The following is a 19,808-nucleotide window of genomic DNA, read 5'->3' on the forward strand; positions in this document are numbered from 1 at the left end:
CTGAAAGTGACAGCTGTTGCATCCTCGTAATACGTGTTTTTTTTAGGTAATTTAAAAAAAATATTTCAATAAAAAATTCAGAAATTTTATCCAGTGTGGGAAGGTGTACAATATATTTTCTCACTAAATCACAATCTCAACCATTCATTCTTTTTAATATTATATCTATGGTGATTTTAGATGCACCACCCATGGACCACTTGTCTCTCTGGACTATCAGAGACATCACCGAAAATTATTGGGGATGTGTAAATCAGATAAGTTACAGTTTATTAGAATAGTTGCAATTTTTTTTGTCTAGACAATTGCAAGTTTATTTGATAGAAGGGAAAAATAATTTATTTTACTAGCATATAATAATTTTTAAAATGTTGCTTCAGTAAATGTTTAAGTTGATAAGAACTTTACTTTTTAATTCATTTTTATTTTCACTATCCTATAAAAGATCCTCATTTATTTTTATAATATTTAGAAATTCCTACCACTCTCTTTCTTACTATGAGATATAATTTTTTGGAAGATAAAATCATCCAAATTATAATATTTGTATTATTTAATTTCATTTAATAAAATTTTCAAAAGATCATTATTCTAATTTTTTATATGATAAATTATTTGAAATGAATTATGATATAGAAAGTGATAATTATTTGAAAATATTCTAAATTTCACATTATAACAAAGTAATTAAACATATCCTCTATTTCCTTTTACACTTATCATATTAGTTCAACGACTCATGATAGGTGATGCAAATACATCACTGGCTTACATGTGCACTAAGAGAAAAATTAAATACCATAGTGAGACTTAGAAGAAATTGAAAACAACAAAATGGACGACCCAAAATGGATGGCCCAAAACCAATGAAGAAACTGCTTTTACTTAACATGCTTATTTTATGGGCTAATATATATACACCTCATTTTTTATTTTTTATTTTTATAAATACATCTTCTTTATTTTTAATTTTTTTTTTAAATAATCATAATTTTTTTATTTTAAAATTTTTTAATTTTACATCTCTAACTTTCAATTTACTATTTTTTCTTTTCACACACCTCCTTCATTCTCTTTTTCAGTTTTTACATGCACCATCTTGTCTTTTTCTAATTCCTCACCTATTTTAGTTGATAGTTTTAGTTTTCTCGATTTTTATATTATTTTCTTATTTTCTCACCTCTTTCACTTTTTCACATGCACCCAAATCATAGAACTAGCATGCGACAACATTATAGGTGCATGTAGCTTCCTTGACAGTTTCTATCAAATTAGACATACATTTTTTCTTCCAACACTTCCTTTTTTTTCACCCCTCCATAAACCTTAACATGAAGTTTAGTGTTATAAAAAAAAACATTTTCACTATTCTAAAGTACTATGTGGATAGTGAAATCAGTGAAAAAAAATGAAAGAGGAAGAGAAAAAAATAATATAAAACTAAAAAAATTAAAATTACCTATTAAAATAGGTGAGGGTGAAGAAAAATTAAAGAGGTGCATTTGAAAATAAGAGAAAGAAGTATGTAAAAAAAATGTTAAATTAAATGTTAGGAGTGTAAAATTAAAAAAAAAATTAAAATAATAAAAATTTAAAATATTTTAAGAATTTAATTATTATTTTTTTAAAAAGGGATGTACTTATAAAAAAAAAAAAAAGAGGTATATATATCATATCCTATTTTATGTATATATAACTTTTTGTATGGGCCATTAGAACTTAAAATTTCAACTGTATATCCAAAAGGCCCAAAACCATCTTTGAAGCAACCTACCATATCGTGTGTGTCGCGTAGAAGTTTGCTTAATGACATTGAGTTGTTTTTTTCAAAGGTATCCTCAATCGAAAATTATAAATTAATCTTTCGAAGTATAGAGATTAAGTGATATTGAAAGTTGAAACTGTGATCCAATCCTGTTAAAATTGAAATGCATTCAACCATATTAAATAACAAATTTTTTTATTTGACAATATTAAATAACAATTCTAGAACCAAATGCATTCAACCATATTAAATGAAAATACTTTTTTATTTGACAGTATTGAATAATAATTCTAGAACCAAACATTGGGCTTCAAGGAGAAGAATTTGATTACAATTTACCGTAAACATTTTTTTATATAATCATTGTATCATAAATCAACTCCCCAATTATATAATTTTAATATTTTAAAATAATTTATTAATAATTAAAATATTTATTTATATAAATTTTAAATAGAATTCATATATTTAAATATAATATTTTTATATATAATGTATTATACATTTTAGTTATATATAATAAATATTTATCCTATAAAATACACATGTGTATAAGTGTATTACTAAAGAAGAAAGGGACCACAATTGATTACTGCTCGAACTAGTTCTGCATGCCCCGAGACTCATCTCATAGCAATCACAAAATTAATTAATGAACCAAATTATAAATTAATCATCGTTATTCCTAACCTTTTTGGGCCTATAACATAGTATATAAACCATTATCTATAAGTAAAATTAGTGATATAAAATTTCATGTTTTTTTAAAATGCTTCAAATTTATAATACTTGTTTTTTTAAGTCAAATTTATAACACTTATTGCATGTGGAATTTCAGAAACATACCATGTGAAACTATATAAAACTGTAAAAAAGAAAAAAAGAATTAAAAAAATCGCCAAGCCAGTTGGCTAGATCAATTTGGATCACTTGTTCCTTATTTATTTATTTTTTAAAACAGAAGAAGAATAAGACTAGAAGCAGCATAATATATAGTTGTTTAATGGAATTTGAAATGTTCAATATTAATTTTCTTTGAACTATATGATAATATTAACACAATTAAAGGTGAGTTTTTAGGAAAAATAAATGGACAAAAGGATTGTTAACTTAAAAAAGTAAAATAAAATAAAAAACTAGTTAAAAATTTATAAATTATTAATCACTCCAATTAATTTATTGAAATAAATTATAAATTCATAAAATAAGTATTTATATCAAATGAGTTCATTTTGTTAAAAACTTAATTAAAAATCTTATAAAATTTGTAAGAATGAGATCCTTTTTACACCATGATATCTAATTAGTTAAACAACATCATCACTATTTTTTATAGTATGAATTTAATCGATCTAACTTTAATATTTGATGATATTATTAATTAGGTCAATTATACAAAATTACATATAATTTTAAAATAATTTAATAGTTTATAACTCTTTATTTTAATGTATAAAATGATATTAAAAATATATATAAATGTATATTGTTAGATAAAATATATAAAAAAATAGATATTATTTAAAATTTGACATGCATGTTCATGAGTATAATATCATTCAGTATAATGATTAAAATAATTAAATTTATGTAGCAACTAAATGCTAAAATTTAGAAATTACTTAATGAAACAGTAAATAAACGCAGGGAATATGTGATTGTATTCTTAGTTGGCAAATAATTGTTACACTGATGGAGTCAGAAGAGTACAATAGCAATACTTGAGAGAGAATCGAAGAAATATAGATGAGAGTATAGAAGAAGAAAGATGAGAAAAGAAATACAGTGCAACAATCTTCAATGCCTTCATTCTTCCCGAGAGATTTCCCTTAAAAAGGCACTATACGTGATCCAAGAGGCGAATATTCTTGCGTCGTTTTCTGTCCCCTCTGCGTGGGTGCATGATCCAAGATGGATCCTCCACGTGTCCCTCTGCCATAACCGAATTTGGCATTTTCTGCTTTCCAATCATTTGCTCTCTCAGCAGTTTCTCTTTTGTGCAATGTGGGCCTTGAGTCTCTCTTTTCTTCTCTGAGCATTGTGGGCCTGCTACAATACCTCCCCCATTAAAAACAACCTTGTCCTCAAGGTTGAAGTGAGGATAAGACTGTTTGATAGTTTCTGCATCCTCCCATGAGGCTTCCTCTGGTTGTTGACCTTCCCATTGAATGAGAACCTGAGCCACTTGTTTGCCTTTCTTTAAAAGAATTCTGTGCTGCAGTATGGAATGAGGTTGCAGCGCCATTCCTTGTTCATCTAGCAGTAAAGGAGTTGGCATTTGTGTGATCACTTCATTGCCCTTAAATGGTTTTAGTTGAGAGACATGGAAGACTGGATGTATCTTAGCACCGTCCGGCAATAACAACTTGTAAGCTACTGTACCAATTTTCTTAATAATGGAGAAAGGACCAAAATATTTCATGCTCAGCTTTTGGTTCTTCCTCAGGGCAACAGAATGTTGTCTGTAGGGTTGTAACTTGACCCACACCTTTTCTCCTACCTCAAAATTAATGTCCCTTCTATGCTTATCGGCCTGCACTTTCATATGTTGCTGAGCCTGCCCTAAATTCTCTTTTAGTGTAACGAGTAAAGCATCTCTAGTTTGGAGCAATTCCTGAACTGAGGGAATGTCATTTGGAGAAGGATAGTATCTGATAAGTGGTGGGGGTGGTCTTCCATAAACAGCTTGGAAGGGGGTCATTCCCAAACTGCTGTGATGAGCCGTATTGTACCAATACTCAGCCCAAGGCAAAAATTGCACCCATGCTTTAGGATTTTGGCTTGAAAAACATCTCAGGTACATTTCTAAGCACTTATTAAGGGCTTCAGTTTGACCATCTGACTGAGGATGGTAAGCAGTGGACATAGCAAGAGTTGTGCCTTGGAGCTTGAATAACTGTTGCCAAAATCTACTTATAAAGACTTTATCTCGGTCAGATACTATAGTCTTTGGAATGCCATGAAGCTTGACAATTGAATGCAAAAAGGCCTCAGCAACTTGTAAGCTTGAAAAATCAGTTTTCAAAGCATGAAAATGGCCATATTTAGAAAGCCTGTCAATGACCACCATGATGACAGTGTATCCTTTCACAATGGGCAAACCAGTGATAAAATCCATAGCCACATCTTCCCAAATCTGAGAAGGAATTGGCAAAGGTTGGAGTAACCCTGCTGGTTGAGTGTTAAGATGTTTAGCTTGCTGGCAAACTGAGCATTGCTGAACATAAGACTGAATGTCTTGTGTCATCTTTGGCCAGTAGAATTCCAACTTAATTCTTGCTGCTGTTCTAGCCACGCCTGAGTGACCTCCTACCATGGAATCATGGTATTCGTGAAGGATTTGCTGAATTAAGTCATGTTGTTTTGGTACAATTAGTCTTCCCTTCCAAAACAATAGTCCATCCCTTGCAGAAATGTGTGGATTGCTAGGTTGATTGTTGAGGCACTTTTGCATTTCATCATGCCAGTGAGTATCTGCAGCAATTGCATTCTTCAATTTGAGCAAGAATTGAGGAACTGATTCTGACCAAGCAAGGAAGAAGGACCTTGATAAAGCATCTGCTGCTATATTGTCTTTCCCTGGTTTGTATTCTATTTTGAAGTCAAAACCAAGGAACTTGTGTAACCAATTTTGCTGCTCAGGAGTGTGTATAGATTGGTCGGCCAAGTGTCTAAGACTCTTCTGATCAGTCTTAATAGTGAAGGGATGTCCAAGCAAATAGTGCCTGAATTTTGCTAAAGCCTCAGTTATAGCATAAAGTTCTCTAGAATAGGCTGACTGCTTTTGCATTCTAGGTGACATTTTTTTTGAAAAAAATGCTATGGGATGCTTGTTTTGGCTCAAAACAGCTCCAATACCAATCCCGGAAGCATCTGTTTCAAGTGTAAAAGGCTTAGTGAAATCAGGCAAGGCCAATACTGGTGCTGTAGTCACTGCCTTTCTCAGATCTTGAAAAGCAACAGCAGCTTTAGCAGACCAAAGGAATGCATCTTTCTTGAGTAAATCAGTGAGTGGCTCAGCTATATGTGCATAGTGCTTAATATATCGTCTGTAATAGCCAGTAATGCCAAGGAATCCTCGCAGCTGCTTGACATTCTTAGGTTCTGGCCAAGCTAAAATGGCTGTAACCTTAGCTTGATCCATGGAAACCCCTTGCTGAGTCACTGTATGGCCTAGATAGTCCACTTGAGTGGCGCCAAATACACACTTAGATAATTTGGCAAATAAAGAATGCTGCTGCAATGTCTTTAACACCTGCTCCAAATCCTGTAAATGAGCAGACCAAGTTGGACTATATATTAGAATATCATCAAAGAAAACTAATACACACTTTCTCAATAATGATTGAAAAATCTCATTCATCAAATGTTGAAAGGATGCTGGTGCATTAGTGAGGCCAAATGGCATAACTAGCCATTCATAATGTCCTTGATGAGTGCGAAATGCTGTTTTGTGTCTATCCTCTGGTTTGACTAGAATCTGGTGATATCCAGATCGCAAGTCTAACTTTGAGAAGAATTGAGCTCCATGTAACTCATCCAGCAATTCATCTACTGTAGGCATTGGAAAACTGTCCTTGATTGTGATATTGTTTAAAGCCCGATAATCAGTGCAGAATCTCCATGAGCCATCCTTTTTTTTAACTAAAAGGATTGGAGAGGAAAAGGGGCTGGTGCTGGGCTGTATGATTCCTTCTTTCAACATTTCTAGAACCATTTGCTCAATGACAGATTTCTGACTATGAGCATATCTGTAAGGCCGCACTTTGACTGGGTGTGAACCCTCCAGCAAGGGAATGGCATGGTCCCGAGATCTTTGTGGTGGCAAACCAGAAGGTTTGTGAAAGACCTGCTGATAAGTTTGAAGTAATAGTGCCAATTCAGGATCCAAATCCTTAGGGAAGTCAAGGAATTCATCTGTCTGGCATTCAGGATCCTGTAACTGCACAGTGAAACATTCAGCTATGGCATCAGTATGCTGCAAACGTCTGATATACTGATATTGTGCCTGTTGAGGCAAAGAAGATCGATCACCCTGTAGTGTGATATATTTGCCATTCATCATGAATTTGAATTGTAAGGCACTATAGTCAGCCACATGTGGACCAAGTGTTGCAAGCCAGGCTGCTCCCAAGATCACATCAGCACCTGCAACAGGTAATAAATAAACAGGACAGTGTAGCTCATGCCCTTGAACCTCAATTTTAAGATCAGGGATCAAACCCTCAGCTGTCATTGAATGGCCATTCCCTACCATCACATGGAACTGAGCAGCAGGTTGAATGGGCAAATTCAAGAAGTGAGCGACTCTAGGCTGTAAGAAATTGTCAGAACTCCCACTATCTAACAAGATGCTGACCGCATGACCTTGAATTCGCCCCTGAAATCTGATAGTGCCAAGTCCACTATTGCCCTTTAATGCATTGAAAGAGAGATGATGATCCTGCTCATTCGCATGCTCTATCAATTCAGGTTCAGAGATTGTGTTCTCAACTTGTGAGGCTTCTTCCTCCACTTGCAAAATCATGTAGTGTCTATTTGGACATCTATGTTGAGGAGTAAATTTATCATCACAAGTATAACATAGGCCTTTTTCTCTTCGAACTTGCATTTCTGCCTGTGTCATTTTCCTGACAGGGTTAGGAAAATTTGAGTGTGGATTGGTAGTGAGTTGGTAAGCCGGTTTTTGGTTTGGTGTTGGTAACAGAGGGGGTTGGGAGTTGTGTATTTTGGGGTAAGTGTATGGCTGTTGTGTGGCTATTGGTGTTTTGTAAGGGAATTTTGGTTTGGTTGGGTATTTCTCTTCAAATAATTTGGCTAAGGACACTGCTTTGAGTAAGGATAGAGGGCTTTGCGTCAGTACATCGCGTTTGATTTCTGGTTTCAAGCCACTAATAAAGCAGTCTAACAAGGCATCAGTGCTAAGACCACAGACACGGTTTGCAAGTGAAATGAATTCCATATAATACTCATTAACTGAGGCTGATTGAGTTAGTTTAAACAGTGTAGATCGTGGACATTCAAAGGGTGAAGGTCCAAATTCTAACTCTAAGGCCTTAGTAAAATGTCGCCATGACTGAAAGGGTTGCAATCTAGTGATCATTTGAAACCAAGGAACGACTTCCTTGTCCAAATGCACAGCAGCTATAGTCAATCTATGTTCATCAGGTGTGTCATAGAAATCAAAAAATTGCTCAGCCTTAAAAATCCAGGATAAAACATCAGAACCATCAAATCTAGGAAAGTCGATCTTAACATTTCTTACTTGAAATGGTTGTTTAGTCCATGGCGGTGGATCTAGGTGATTAATAGGCCCTTGTGGAGACATAGATCTGATCATCTCTTTCAGTTCTTCGAAGGAAGCATTTGTGTGTTGGTTCTGAAGGGAATGCTCTACGTCTCTCTGCTTTAGATATTCTACAGCCTCTTTCAGATCTTTGATGTCATTTTGCATATCCTTTATACGTGTGTTCTCTGCCATTGCAGAAGCAATGAAAGCACCAAAATGTAGCAACTAAATGCTAAAATTTAGAAATTACTTAATGAAACAGTAAATAAACGCAGGGAATATGTGATTGTATTCTTAGTTGGCAAATAATTGTTACACTGATGGAGTCAGAAGAGTACAATAGCAATACTTGAGAGAGAATCGAAGAAATATAGATGAGAGTATAGAAGAAGAAAGATGAGAAAAGAAATACAGTGCAACAATCTTCAATGCCTTCATTCTTCCCGAGAGATTTCCCTTAAAAAGGCACTATACGTGATCCAAGAGGCGAATATTCTTGCGTCGTTTTCTGTCCCCTCTGCGTGGGTGCATGATCCAAGATGGATCCTCCACGTGTCCCTCTGCCATAACCGAATTTGGCATTTTCTGCTTTCCAATCATTTGCTCTCTCAGCAGTTTCTCTTTTGTGCAATGTGGGCCTTGAGTCTCTCTTTTCTTCTCTGAGCATTGTGGGCCTGCTACAATTTATATCATAAAAAATATTAAAAATATAATTTCAATAGACACATTGGTGTCAAAACATCTTACCCATAATCCCAAGCGTGTGGTTCAACAGTAGGAGTTGATCCACATTTAAGCAAGATCAAGAGTTCAAATCCTAAATATTCCAAAGATGAACTAAAAAAAAATATCTTACCATATTTTAAATAACTTTATCTTACATTTATTTCGAGTTTGGCCCACTAAGGAAGATCGTGTCTTAGGATAGAAGAAGTGATTTTGGGGATTGGGTTGGGACGGGAATAAGTCAAGTTCAAGCTTTACGTCTGTCTCATGTTGTTTCATAAATATGTAAACACATATAATAATTGTATTTTAAGATATGTCAAAAAAAAATTGTAATTTACGATTTTGGAAATAGATAAAAAAATTATGAAAAAAAGTTAAAAGTGTTTTCATCCCATGTTGCCAGTTGCCATGCTCCTCTTGTGGGTATAGCTGTTTCTTGTTGATTTTCAACTTTCAATTTATAGAAATTCTTAATGTTCCTATCTCCAAATCAATGATTGGCTAATTAAGATTAAAGTCGGTAATTCTGTTCTTCTTTCTCTCTAATTTGGCAGTGAACACGTGACACTGGAAAAACGCATAGCTTTATGGTGCATAGGTGGATGGATCTGCATGCTAACATATGTTGTAAATTTGTAATTGATGAGAAAGAATTTCGTGAAGTTTCTATTAAGTACAAACATATTAGTAGACATACTAAATACTTACATATAGTTTCAAAGATAAAAAATCTATAAAGAAGATTTTTCTTTTTTTATTAGTTATTATCATATAATTTATACAATTTTTATAAAAGGGTTAAATTTATCAAAAATAATATGTACATAAAAAAAATCCTCTTTTATATATAAGTATAGATAGTATCAACAAGTTATCCAATACTGTAAAAGTTTATAGGTGAATGTTGAATTTGAAATTGAAAAGTAAATAAATATTTTAAAACAACACATAATATTTTGATTTGATTATATATTTTTTTAATTTTTTAAGTATTATAATTGTATAATTTTATTTTTTAAAGTTTTAATTAAGTAATTTTTGTCTTTTATATATTATAGTAAAACAATTTTAATTTTTAAAATTTTTAATTAAACAATTTTAATTTATCAAGTATCGTAATTATATAATTTTAGTTTTTTATTAAAAATATATTAATTTATATATATATATGTATATAATGGTTTTAAATTATATATTTGTTTTATGTATTTAATAGAAATGTAATTGTGTTTAATCTAACGATTACCAATTCACCTTTTTTTTATTGAGTTGGATAAATAAATTTACCTATCAACTTGTCTCGTCCAATTCACTAACCTGACGGGTTCAACTTGTTAATGGACCTGCTTATCAAATCATTCTTTTTGTTATACACTATTAAAAATAAATTCTTAGTGTATTTATGTTAATTTGATGTTTTTATTTTATAACATAACTTATGTTTCTAGATAATTATTCTTATTTTAATTGTAATATTTCAATTGTTTTTTTTTTTTAAAATTGGATGGGTTAAAGGTGGAATAACTTGTTAACCTACCAATTTTAACTCACTAATCCATTAAAGTAAGTTAACACTTCAATACACTATTAAATGAGATGTGTTAGATTTTTTAACTTTTTTTTATTATATATAAATCAACTTGTTTTGTCTTATTTTTTTAGTAGGTCAATCTGTCTCGCTCTATTTTAAATAGATCGATCCACTTTATCACTTCTACTATTTAAGTTAATACATATTATAATTTTTATTAATGCATAATATATATATATTTATTAATAAAAAATAATATATTATTAGTATTATAATATTACTAATAAATCAATATCAATAATATCATTAATATATTTTTAGATAAATTAATAATTTTATAAATATAAATTAGTATATGTTATTGTATTTTTACAAAAGTATAAATATATTAAATTTTATATATATATATATATATATATATATATATATATATATTACGAGAAATTTAATTAGAAATATATTAATTAAATTTTCTTTTACAAAAATCATTAAATTTTCAAAATAAAAGAGATAAAATGTATAAATACAATATTTGAAAGATTAAAATTATTTAGTTAAAATTTGATAAATCAAAATCATATAATTACAATACTTAAAAAATTAAAATTATACAATTACAACATTTAAGAAATAAAAACACATTTAAACGTAATATTTAATATAAAAAATAATACCTAAATAATTGATTTGTTCACGTTTCAAAAATGCGAACCCAATATGTAAACTAATTAACATCAAAATTCAATTATTTAATTTTGGTTCGGCCTAAACTAAAAAAAAATCCAAACAAAATTAATTAGTTCAGTTAATGGAATGTACGTATATAATATCCACTTAAATCAATGAACGCAAACTTATCAAATGAAGTCTTCGTTTGATTGATTACATTACATTCCCTGAACGTGAAACCTCATCATGGAATCCACATTTTGAATGATAGGCATAGAAGTTAAGACAAATACCACCTTACTTGAATTTGCATCCATACATTGTAATAACTAATTAATAGAAAGAGAATATATTCAATTTTATCAAACAATTTTTACCAGGAAGAGAATCCTCAATTTGATCAACCATTTTTTTTTTAAATACAGTAAAACACTAAATACAAAGACTTCTCACGAAATATATTCAAATCTAAGTAATAAAATCTCATTTTAAGTAATTAAGTGTACGACTGATATTTTTATTTAATAAAAATATATTTTTTCTCACTGAATTAGTTCTTATATAAATAAAGTTGTAAGAAATATAACTATTTTTTTTATCAAATTAATTTCTATAAAGATAAAGTGATAATTTTAATTGCGATTTTATATAAAGCCATAAATCAAATACTGTTTTTAGTTTAAAAAAAAAACATGAATATCAATATATATATTTTCATATTTATGTCTTAAGAGCAACTCTAATGGGAGTTACTTGTCCCATGAAGTAACTCAAGTCTCGGTTTCTTTCCATTTGAGGACTTTAACATGGTAACATGAGTTGTTCGAAAAAGAGAGAGAGTTGTTTCCTCAAGCAACCGTTCCTTACCAGATTTTGGTAGGGGAAGAGATCAACGGAGCGGGGGTTTGACGGTGGAGGCGTGGGATTGGACGGCAATGGTTTGACAGGGGAGACGCGGAGTTTGACGACGGAGGTGCAGGGTTTGACGGCGAGGGCGGAGCCACGCGCAGAGGCTTTATTGAAGGCCTCGAGAACCTTACCGGAACAACACCATGGCCTCCCATAGCAGCTGGCAGCGCCTCCCACCAAGCACGGCACACGAACGATGCCTACGGAGGTTGGAGAGTGAGGGAAGGAAAAAAGGAAAAATGAGAGTGAGGGAATGGAGAGTGCGGGGAGGAAAAAGAAAAAATGAGAGAGGAAGAGAGTGACTGAGAAGAAAAAAGAGACGTTGGGATTAAAAATAATAATAATAAATAAATAAATAATTCTAAAAGTTGAATTTCTTAAAGTTTCTTATCATTGAAGTAAATTTGTATTAGAGTTACTTAATGTTGACATGACACACTGGAGATCACTTTTTTCATTTTTCAATGCATGAAACAATTCAAATGAGTTGTTTCCATTAGAGATGCCTTAAGATCCTGTTTGAACACATATATTTGTGTATGTTTCACTTTCATAATTGCATACCTTCGATGATTTGTCTTTTATTTCTCATATTACACACACTAATATTATAATTAACTAAAAAGAATTCTTAAATTGTGTTTAGACGATAAAATTTAAATATTTGAGATGTTTGAAATTATAATCATTTTTATTTAAATTTTATTTATTTTATAATTAATTATGATAAAATAATTTGATTTAAATTTTTTAAATTTTAAATATTTAATTTAAAAAATGCAATTTAATTTACGTTTTATGCAAAAAAAAGGAGTATATATTTGAGAATTGTAAATTTTAACATTGTTTTTTTATCGAAAATAAATATTAGTTAAAAAATTTAAATATTTAATAATTTTAAAATTTTACAATAGATAATACTTACTAATTTAAAAATAATTATAAATATTAATAAATATTGTTAAATTTTATGTCAATAATAATAGATAAACAAGAAAAGAGAGAATAAGAAGATGAGAAAAATGACGACATATGAAAAAAGAGATAGAAAGAGAGAGAGATAGAAGAAAGAAGACATAAAAAGAGAGTAGGACAAGAGAGGAGATTGAGAAGAGGAAAAGAATACAGAAAGAAAAAAATAACAAATAAATAAAAATATACACAAAATCTCACTTATGTAAATGAGATTATTAGATGAGTGTATTATAAGTCTTATAAAATCTATTTTTCAAAAAAATTATCTATTGGAATTTTTTTTAATACCATAAAACTTTTTTAAAGTCTTAGTTGATTAATAAAATACAGTGAATTTTTTTTATTATAAATATCACTAAATTTTAACATTTAAAAAAAAAATTGATTGAATAAGGCAACACTTTTTAAATATCACATGGTACATATCTTGAGTACCACGGAATTAGTTTTTTCACCTAGTAGGCTGGTGATAAATGTTATAAAATAAAATAAAATAAAAAAAATCCTCTAATGAATACACATTATGTGTTTTGCCACGTTGGAAATATTTTTGGGGTCCCAGTAATTGTGCCAAACTATGGGCTATTGCTCCGGTGCCCTCTTATTTGAAGGGGTTTTGGTGCCCCTCAGTACAAAAGTTGGGTTTTTAAGGGCAATAAGGTAAATTGATAGCCTTCGGACAATTTATCAATTTATCTTATTGCCCCTAAAAACCCAACTTTTATACTGAGGGGCACCAAAACCCCTTCAAATAAGAGGGCACCGCAACAATCCCCCAAACTATGGTGCAACTTGTATTATACCAGCACTTGTGTTGAATCATATCAATTAATTGGGTCTTTGAACTGACGCAACGCAATCAACCTCATTCAAAATGATAGGGACCAACCAAAAGCCATTTATGCCTTTCCTTGTGCTAAACACTAAATATATACCCTTTCAAGTCCAAACAAAATTCCCATTTCTTTTTTTAATTTCTTTCCTATATTGACAATCAAAGAATCTTGTTTTATTTCTTCACATCCCACCAAATTTTTTGTTTATCTTAAATATTTGCAAATCAAATACCATATTTTAAGCATTTTACATTTTAAGAAGGCCAAGAAAAACAATAGTAAATTAAGGTGACGTGCTCTTGGGGACTAAATATAAAAATATCTGAGTCATATCTACCCATGAGTTAATGCAATTAAGTCCCTCGTTATTTATGAACTATATATCAGCCCACAGATGCAATGTAACCAGGAACCACTTTTCCAGCACCTTGTTTTAGTTAGTTCCCTGTTTTTCTCTGCCCTAGTTGTTTGAAACCAAACTACCTATCATAACTCTGAATATCTAAACTTTCCTTTATTGCAAGCAAATTCAACTACAAGCAGTAGGATAGCCAATCCAACCACCACCTCAGTTAACCTTTTTTATCATATGCTCTTCAACTGTTTATAGGTTTAACTGAAGACAACAGAAATACCAATATCAATTCACCCAATGGTTTGTGGTCTCTTTTCACCAATGAGAACTCGATACAACCCCACTGAACCACCACTTGATTTAACTCGTCATATATATGTATCACATTCTATATCATTTCTTTTCTTATTCAAAATTAAATAGTGATTATAGCATCATTTAGCTTTAGGTAACCAACAAAGTTACCCCCAAAGCCAAACATTAGAAAACAAAAGAAAAATGTTAACAGATATCTCTAAGCACTAATTATGGAATTATAAAGTTTTTATTCAAATTGTAACAACTTATTCTCATGTAATTTTAATATAGTTTTCAGACTAATATCTGTTAATATGATCACTATTTTTCCCACGTTTTTTATTCATTAAACTCAAAGATCTTATTTAAAAAAATTAAGTTTAATACTACACCAATCAATGACTTTTGTTGGTAAGTGTCGATTCTTTAATTATATTCCATGTCAACAAGACCCAAAAACAAAAAACAAGAAAAATAGGTGGAAATTGAACAAACATATGACATCTTGTCTCTTCAGCTATTTTCCCTTGCGTGTGCTCTTTTTTTCTCTCAATATTGGTTGGTGCGACGCAGAAATATCCCTATAAGCCTAAGTAAGCTTGTTTAGACTTTAGACTTTATTTTCATGTCCACAGTATTTTGTCTAATCTAATTAGGCAAACCCAAAACGCAGGGGAATAGTTCACATTTCAAAACTTCAGTGCTCTCACCAGTATCATTCTTTTATTAATTAGCCATTGCATGAGCACTTTCTATCTATACTTGTACATCACAAGGGGCATACACGTAATCAACCATTCATGACTCATCAATACCATGTTACTTCAATTCTCAAAATCCATATTTACATATAAAAAACCCCATCTCACTTTTTACATGACTTGTGTGGTATAAAAACCAATGTGTTTTAATGTATTTACTTTAAATCATTATATCGTATAAAAAGTGGTATTGGGAAGTCGAAGTATTTTTTTTTTTTTTTTTTTTTTTTTATGTGCACATATCAGCACTGTATGGGTCCATGACTCTAATTAACGTGGCTTCCCTCAGCCTATAAATGCAAGTCTATCAGCATCATTTCCAAGCAAAATACATTTTAGAGCATTCTTATCCTCTCAATTTGAAATGTCTATTACCAACACTTCTCTCACTATGACCAACTGGTTTTCTGGAATGACAAAAACAGTAACAAGGTGTAAGCAACTTTTCTCTCTGTTTGCCGTTATTGGCGGTTCTGTAGCTGAGCTATTCATGAAAGCTATGGATAGAGTTCTTTTTGCTGCATTCACTTGCATTCTGGCACTAGGTAAATTCATGCATCTCCTTCCTCTTTGTTGTTACCATTCTCATGAATTTGGCTTTGTCCTGAGAAATCACTAGTTCTCTAAACATTGCTATTGTTATACAATGTTATGCATCTCATAAGGCTTGTAAAAAACCTGGCTTCATGTCCCAAAGTTACTCTAACTTGTGGTAAACAGATTAAGAGTTTGTTTAGATATGAATTTATAAGTGTTTTTGAGTGTTTCTTTATTAATTTTTTTATTTTTATTTTCAAATGTGTTTCTAACTTATATTTCAAGAGAAAGGAGGAAAAAAGAAGAAAAGTGTGAGGAAATAAGATAAAATAGTGTTTGTCATTAACCTTTAATATGTGATGAACTTTGACATATGAGCAATGTTTGGTGTTGGTGCAGGAGGGTCAATAGTAGGATCAATTGCAGGAGGCATCAAAGGGCAGACCACAGAAGCTGGTTTTCTTGATGGAGCTGGCAAAGGAGCAATAACAGGAGCCATTGCATCCTTGGAATTGATCAATTTTGCTTCTCTTGATGAGCCATTGTCCAAGGTAATGTTTCTAGTTCCATACCCTGGCAATAGAAAGTTAAATGCTTCATTACTTTTCCAAGGCCCTATTATCTCACTAGTAGCTGGTAGCTACAACCTTACTACCGGTCCCTACCCTAGTCCAAGGGCAATGTGTTGTTCTCACTCACCTTTTAAGTTTTGGTGTGGAACTGCAGGTTGCCCTGTTGAGAAGTTTACTAAATGGGAAAGTCTTTATGGAATGGATATGTCCAGCTGTTGCACAACTCTACCAGTTGCATGCAACTGTAAGTATGAAACTATGAATATATACATTTATCTTTAATGTTATGTCCTTACATAATGTCTTCATTTGGTAAGAGGATTAGCAGGACTAGGAGGAAGGTGTTTTGGTAATTATTATGAACATGTAAAAGTTAAGTAAATGTGTAATTAGTGGTGTGTGGACCATAGCTTGCAATTAGAATTGTAACCACAGTTGGTGAAAGTGAAACTCATTGGTTTCAGATTAGCACGCTGGAAACAATTTTCGAAGAAGTATCAGATATTTATGATATCAGGGGACTCAGAGGGATACCCCAGAATGTAATTATGAAGCTTCCTTTTCAGCCATTCAACTCTAACAAAATGTTGAAATCATACAATACGTCTTGCTGCTCAATTTGCTACCAGGTGAGAAACATTCACTGTTTTCAACATCAATACAATAATTTATTATTATTTCTGATGCTTTATAATAATTATTTTAGGTTGATTTACATACAGTGAAAAAAGTAATAAAATTTTCTATTTTTTACAAAATGATTTTGATATTTTTTATTATACCTTTTTTCATTAATAAAGTGACAATTAATATTTTCTTAAGACTTAAAAGTTGCTTAATGATAAAACTTAAGAACACTTCTTTAGGTCTGTTTGGTATTATTTTTTGATCAAAATTTAAATTTTACCTCGTTAATATGTATTTATATTTAATATAGATCTTGGTAATATATATTTATACATATTATCAACGTAAAATTTTAATTTGAATTGAAGTGGGACACCAATAAATTAATCTCATAGAACTAAACTAACCATATCTTCTTTACATTTTGATTTGCAGGATTTTGAGGATGGAGAATTGGTGAGGATACTTCCAAAATGTAGCCACCATTTTCATTTAGAATGCATAGACAAGTGGCTTGTCCAACAAGGATCATGCCCAATGTGCAGAACTTATGTTCCAGACCACATTCGTAATTAATGGTTTTTTTTTTGTTGTAAAGTAGGTTGAGCATGTTGATGACAAAAGAGAAAGTAGGTTGAGCTTCTGTCATGTATTAAATTTGTATATAATCTATTCGAGTTAGTGTCAAATTAGCGCACGTTAATAATGATTATTTTATTTTTTATAAAGTAGTTAATTACTCAGCTTATCACGTTAATGTTTTAAAATAATTTATATAGTAAAATCTAAAAAGATACCATATATACAAGTCTATCCTAAACAGTTTTAGATATGTTTTGTATCGGTAGGAGTTGATCCACGCTTAAGCAAGGTCAGAGGTTCGAATCCTGCCTTGTGTATGCAGCCGCGTTAAATCTTGGGACCAGCTATCCCATCCTTTGAGGTGCCTCCCTCGTAGCGAGAAAATTAGTCACTGCTGTCGGCGGTGGATACTCCAGGGACGAACCAAAAAAAAAAAAGATCTATTTTGTATGACTGTATGAGAATGGATCTTCTCATGTATTAGCAGGGACAAATCCAGCCATCTACAGAAGGGAGCCAATTTTTTTTTTAATTATTTAAATATATTTAATAAATAGTATTTTTTTTATAAAAATATTTACTAATTTTATATATAAAATTAAAAATAATATTATATTCAATGATTAAAAGAAATATGTTTTAATTTGTTAAAAAATATTTTGCTAAAATTTCTACATATTATAATTTATACTAACCTTTTCTCTTTCAAACTTTTAAAAATTCTTTAATTTCACAAAATAATTAAATTATATTAAAGAGCATGAGGGGGAAGGTCACGCCCCCAAGTTGTCCACCTAATGGTGTCCTCGAGCATGGGTTGGTGACTAGAGTCCCATAGTCGAAGGAACACCCCAAAAATATTATTTAGTTTATATAATATAAAAAAATAAAAAAAATTATATAATTAAATTATATAAATCCTAAACCTTAAATCCTTTGAGAAAATAAATTAATTACAAAAAAATTATCCAAACAAAGGTCATTCATGCGTCCACCCTTCAATCCTTCCATGTTTATTAGCTTATAAATTTTGAGTAAATCATTATTTTGGTTTTTAAGTATTATTTTTCTTTTAAATAGTTCTTAAAATATTGAAATCATTTCATTTGTTATTTTAAAAACTATTTAAAAAAGATATAAATACTTTAAAAGCAAAATGTCTTAACCTATGTTCGTATCACGTAACCTGCGATAAAAGAGCCAGTTCACAAACTAAGATTACAAAATATATAAATATAAATTAACTTAAAAAATAACAATTTAAACAATTGTAACTTCTTTTTTTTTTAATTATGCTCAAAATTCTTTCCAAAACTGAGATAGTTGGACAAAATTCTTATGTATGACCCCTGTTAACATCTTTGTAATTCATGTAGATAAAAAATAAATAAAAATACACCAATCGATTCATGCACTTGATTAATAGTGCAGTAACTTTTTAACTATATTAAATTTTAACATTGACATATAATTAAATACTGCATAGAACTTATTTTTACAATTGTGTTATCATATCTTCAAAAATAAATAAATAAATAAATAAATAAATATATATATATATATATATATTGTTTTGCATTTATACTAATTTTTTGTAATTATATCGAGGAAAAAATCTGCCCCTCTTTTTTTTTTTTTTTTTTACAAATATCTACCCCTCTTTTAAGAAACATAATTTCCCATTTATTCTACATAATTTCACTGGAGGTTTTATCTTTCTTTCATTAAATGTAAAAACAATAAATCTCATTATCGTATACTAAGTTTAAATGTAATTTTATTTTAGTTATTTCAATTTTTTATTATTTAAAATTTTCATAAAGTTAATTTTGTTAAATGGTCTTTATTATTATTTAATGATTATGTGACATTACTATTTGTACTCACGTTATCATTTGACAATAACAAAATTTGGTCGATATATCTACTTAAAAAAATTCTTTGATATTAGAAATTTATCTAATGCAAAATTGATCCAAGCTTTTTTGGTGTCCTAAACGAAATGAAAAAAATAATGTATTCATAAATATTTAAATATTATTTATGAATCCAACTCTCAAATTATAAGTGTAAATATACGAATAGTTAAACATAGTTGTATGAGAAATGACTAAATGTGTGGTATATTTGTATGAGATTATGAGTTATTGTTATAAACCATTTATACAACAAAAAATGGATTAATTATTGTGACACATTATAATGAAGTTCACGACGGAGAGACAGAAATTCATAATTTGATTTTAAGATTTCATTGAAGTAAAATGGTCCATGTTTTAAAAAAACAAAAAATAAATAAATAAAAAAAATCAAATAGATTTGAAATAAAGGAAAAAAAATAAAATAACTCTTATTTATTATTTTACGTTAACAC

The 19,808-nt window shown here is 30.4% G+C and overlaps 1 protein-coding gene across 1 annotated transcript; it reads left to right on the forward strand.

The window, feature by feature from the left end:
• The first annotated feature begins 15,423 nt into the window (after positions 1–15,423).
• LOC109795103 (NEP1-interacting protein 1) lies at positions 15,424–17,595 on the forward strand. Its single transcript, XM_020354521.3, has 5 exons — positions 15,424–15,661; positions 16,053–16,204; positions 16,380–16,469; positions 16,690–16,854; positions 17,288–17,595. Exons 1-5 carry the CDS (start codon positions 15,481–15,483, stop codon positions 17,426–17,428), a joined length of 729 nt encoding a protein of 242 aa, XP_020210110.1. The 5' UTR covers positions 15,424–15,480; the 3' UTR covers positions 17,429–17,595.
• The last annotated feature ends 2,213 nt before the right edge of the window (positions 17,596–19,808 follow it).

The sequence above is a fragment of the Cajanus cajan genome, chromosome 9 (genome assembly GCF_000230855.2).
Source record: "Cajanus cajan strain Asha chromosome 9, NIPB_CcT2T_4, whole genome shotgun sequence".
NCBI lineage: Eukaryota > Viridiplantae > Streptophyta > Magnoliopsida > Fabales > Fabaceae > Cajanus > Cajanus cajan.

Bases quoted from the DNA above. Each gene is read 5' to 3' on its own strand.
- LOC109795103 (XM_020354521.3), top strand. From the start codon at position 15,481: ATGTCTATTACCAACACTTCTCTCACTATGACCAACTGGTTTTCTGGA. The intron at 15,662-16,052 runs GTAAATTCATGC...GTGTTGGTGCAG, and splicing joins CACTTGCATTCTGGCACTAG to GAGGGTCAATAGTAGGATCA. The intron at 16,205-16,379 runs GTAATGTTTCTA...GTGGAACTGCAG, and splicing joins TTGATGAGCCATTGTCCAAG to GTTGCCCTGTTGAGAAGTTT.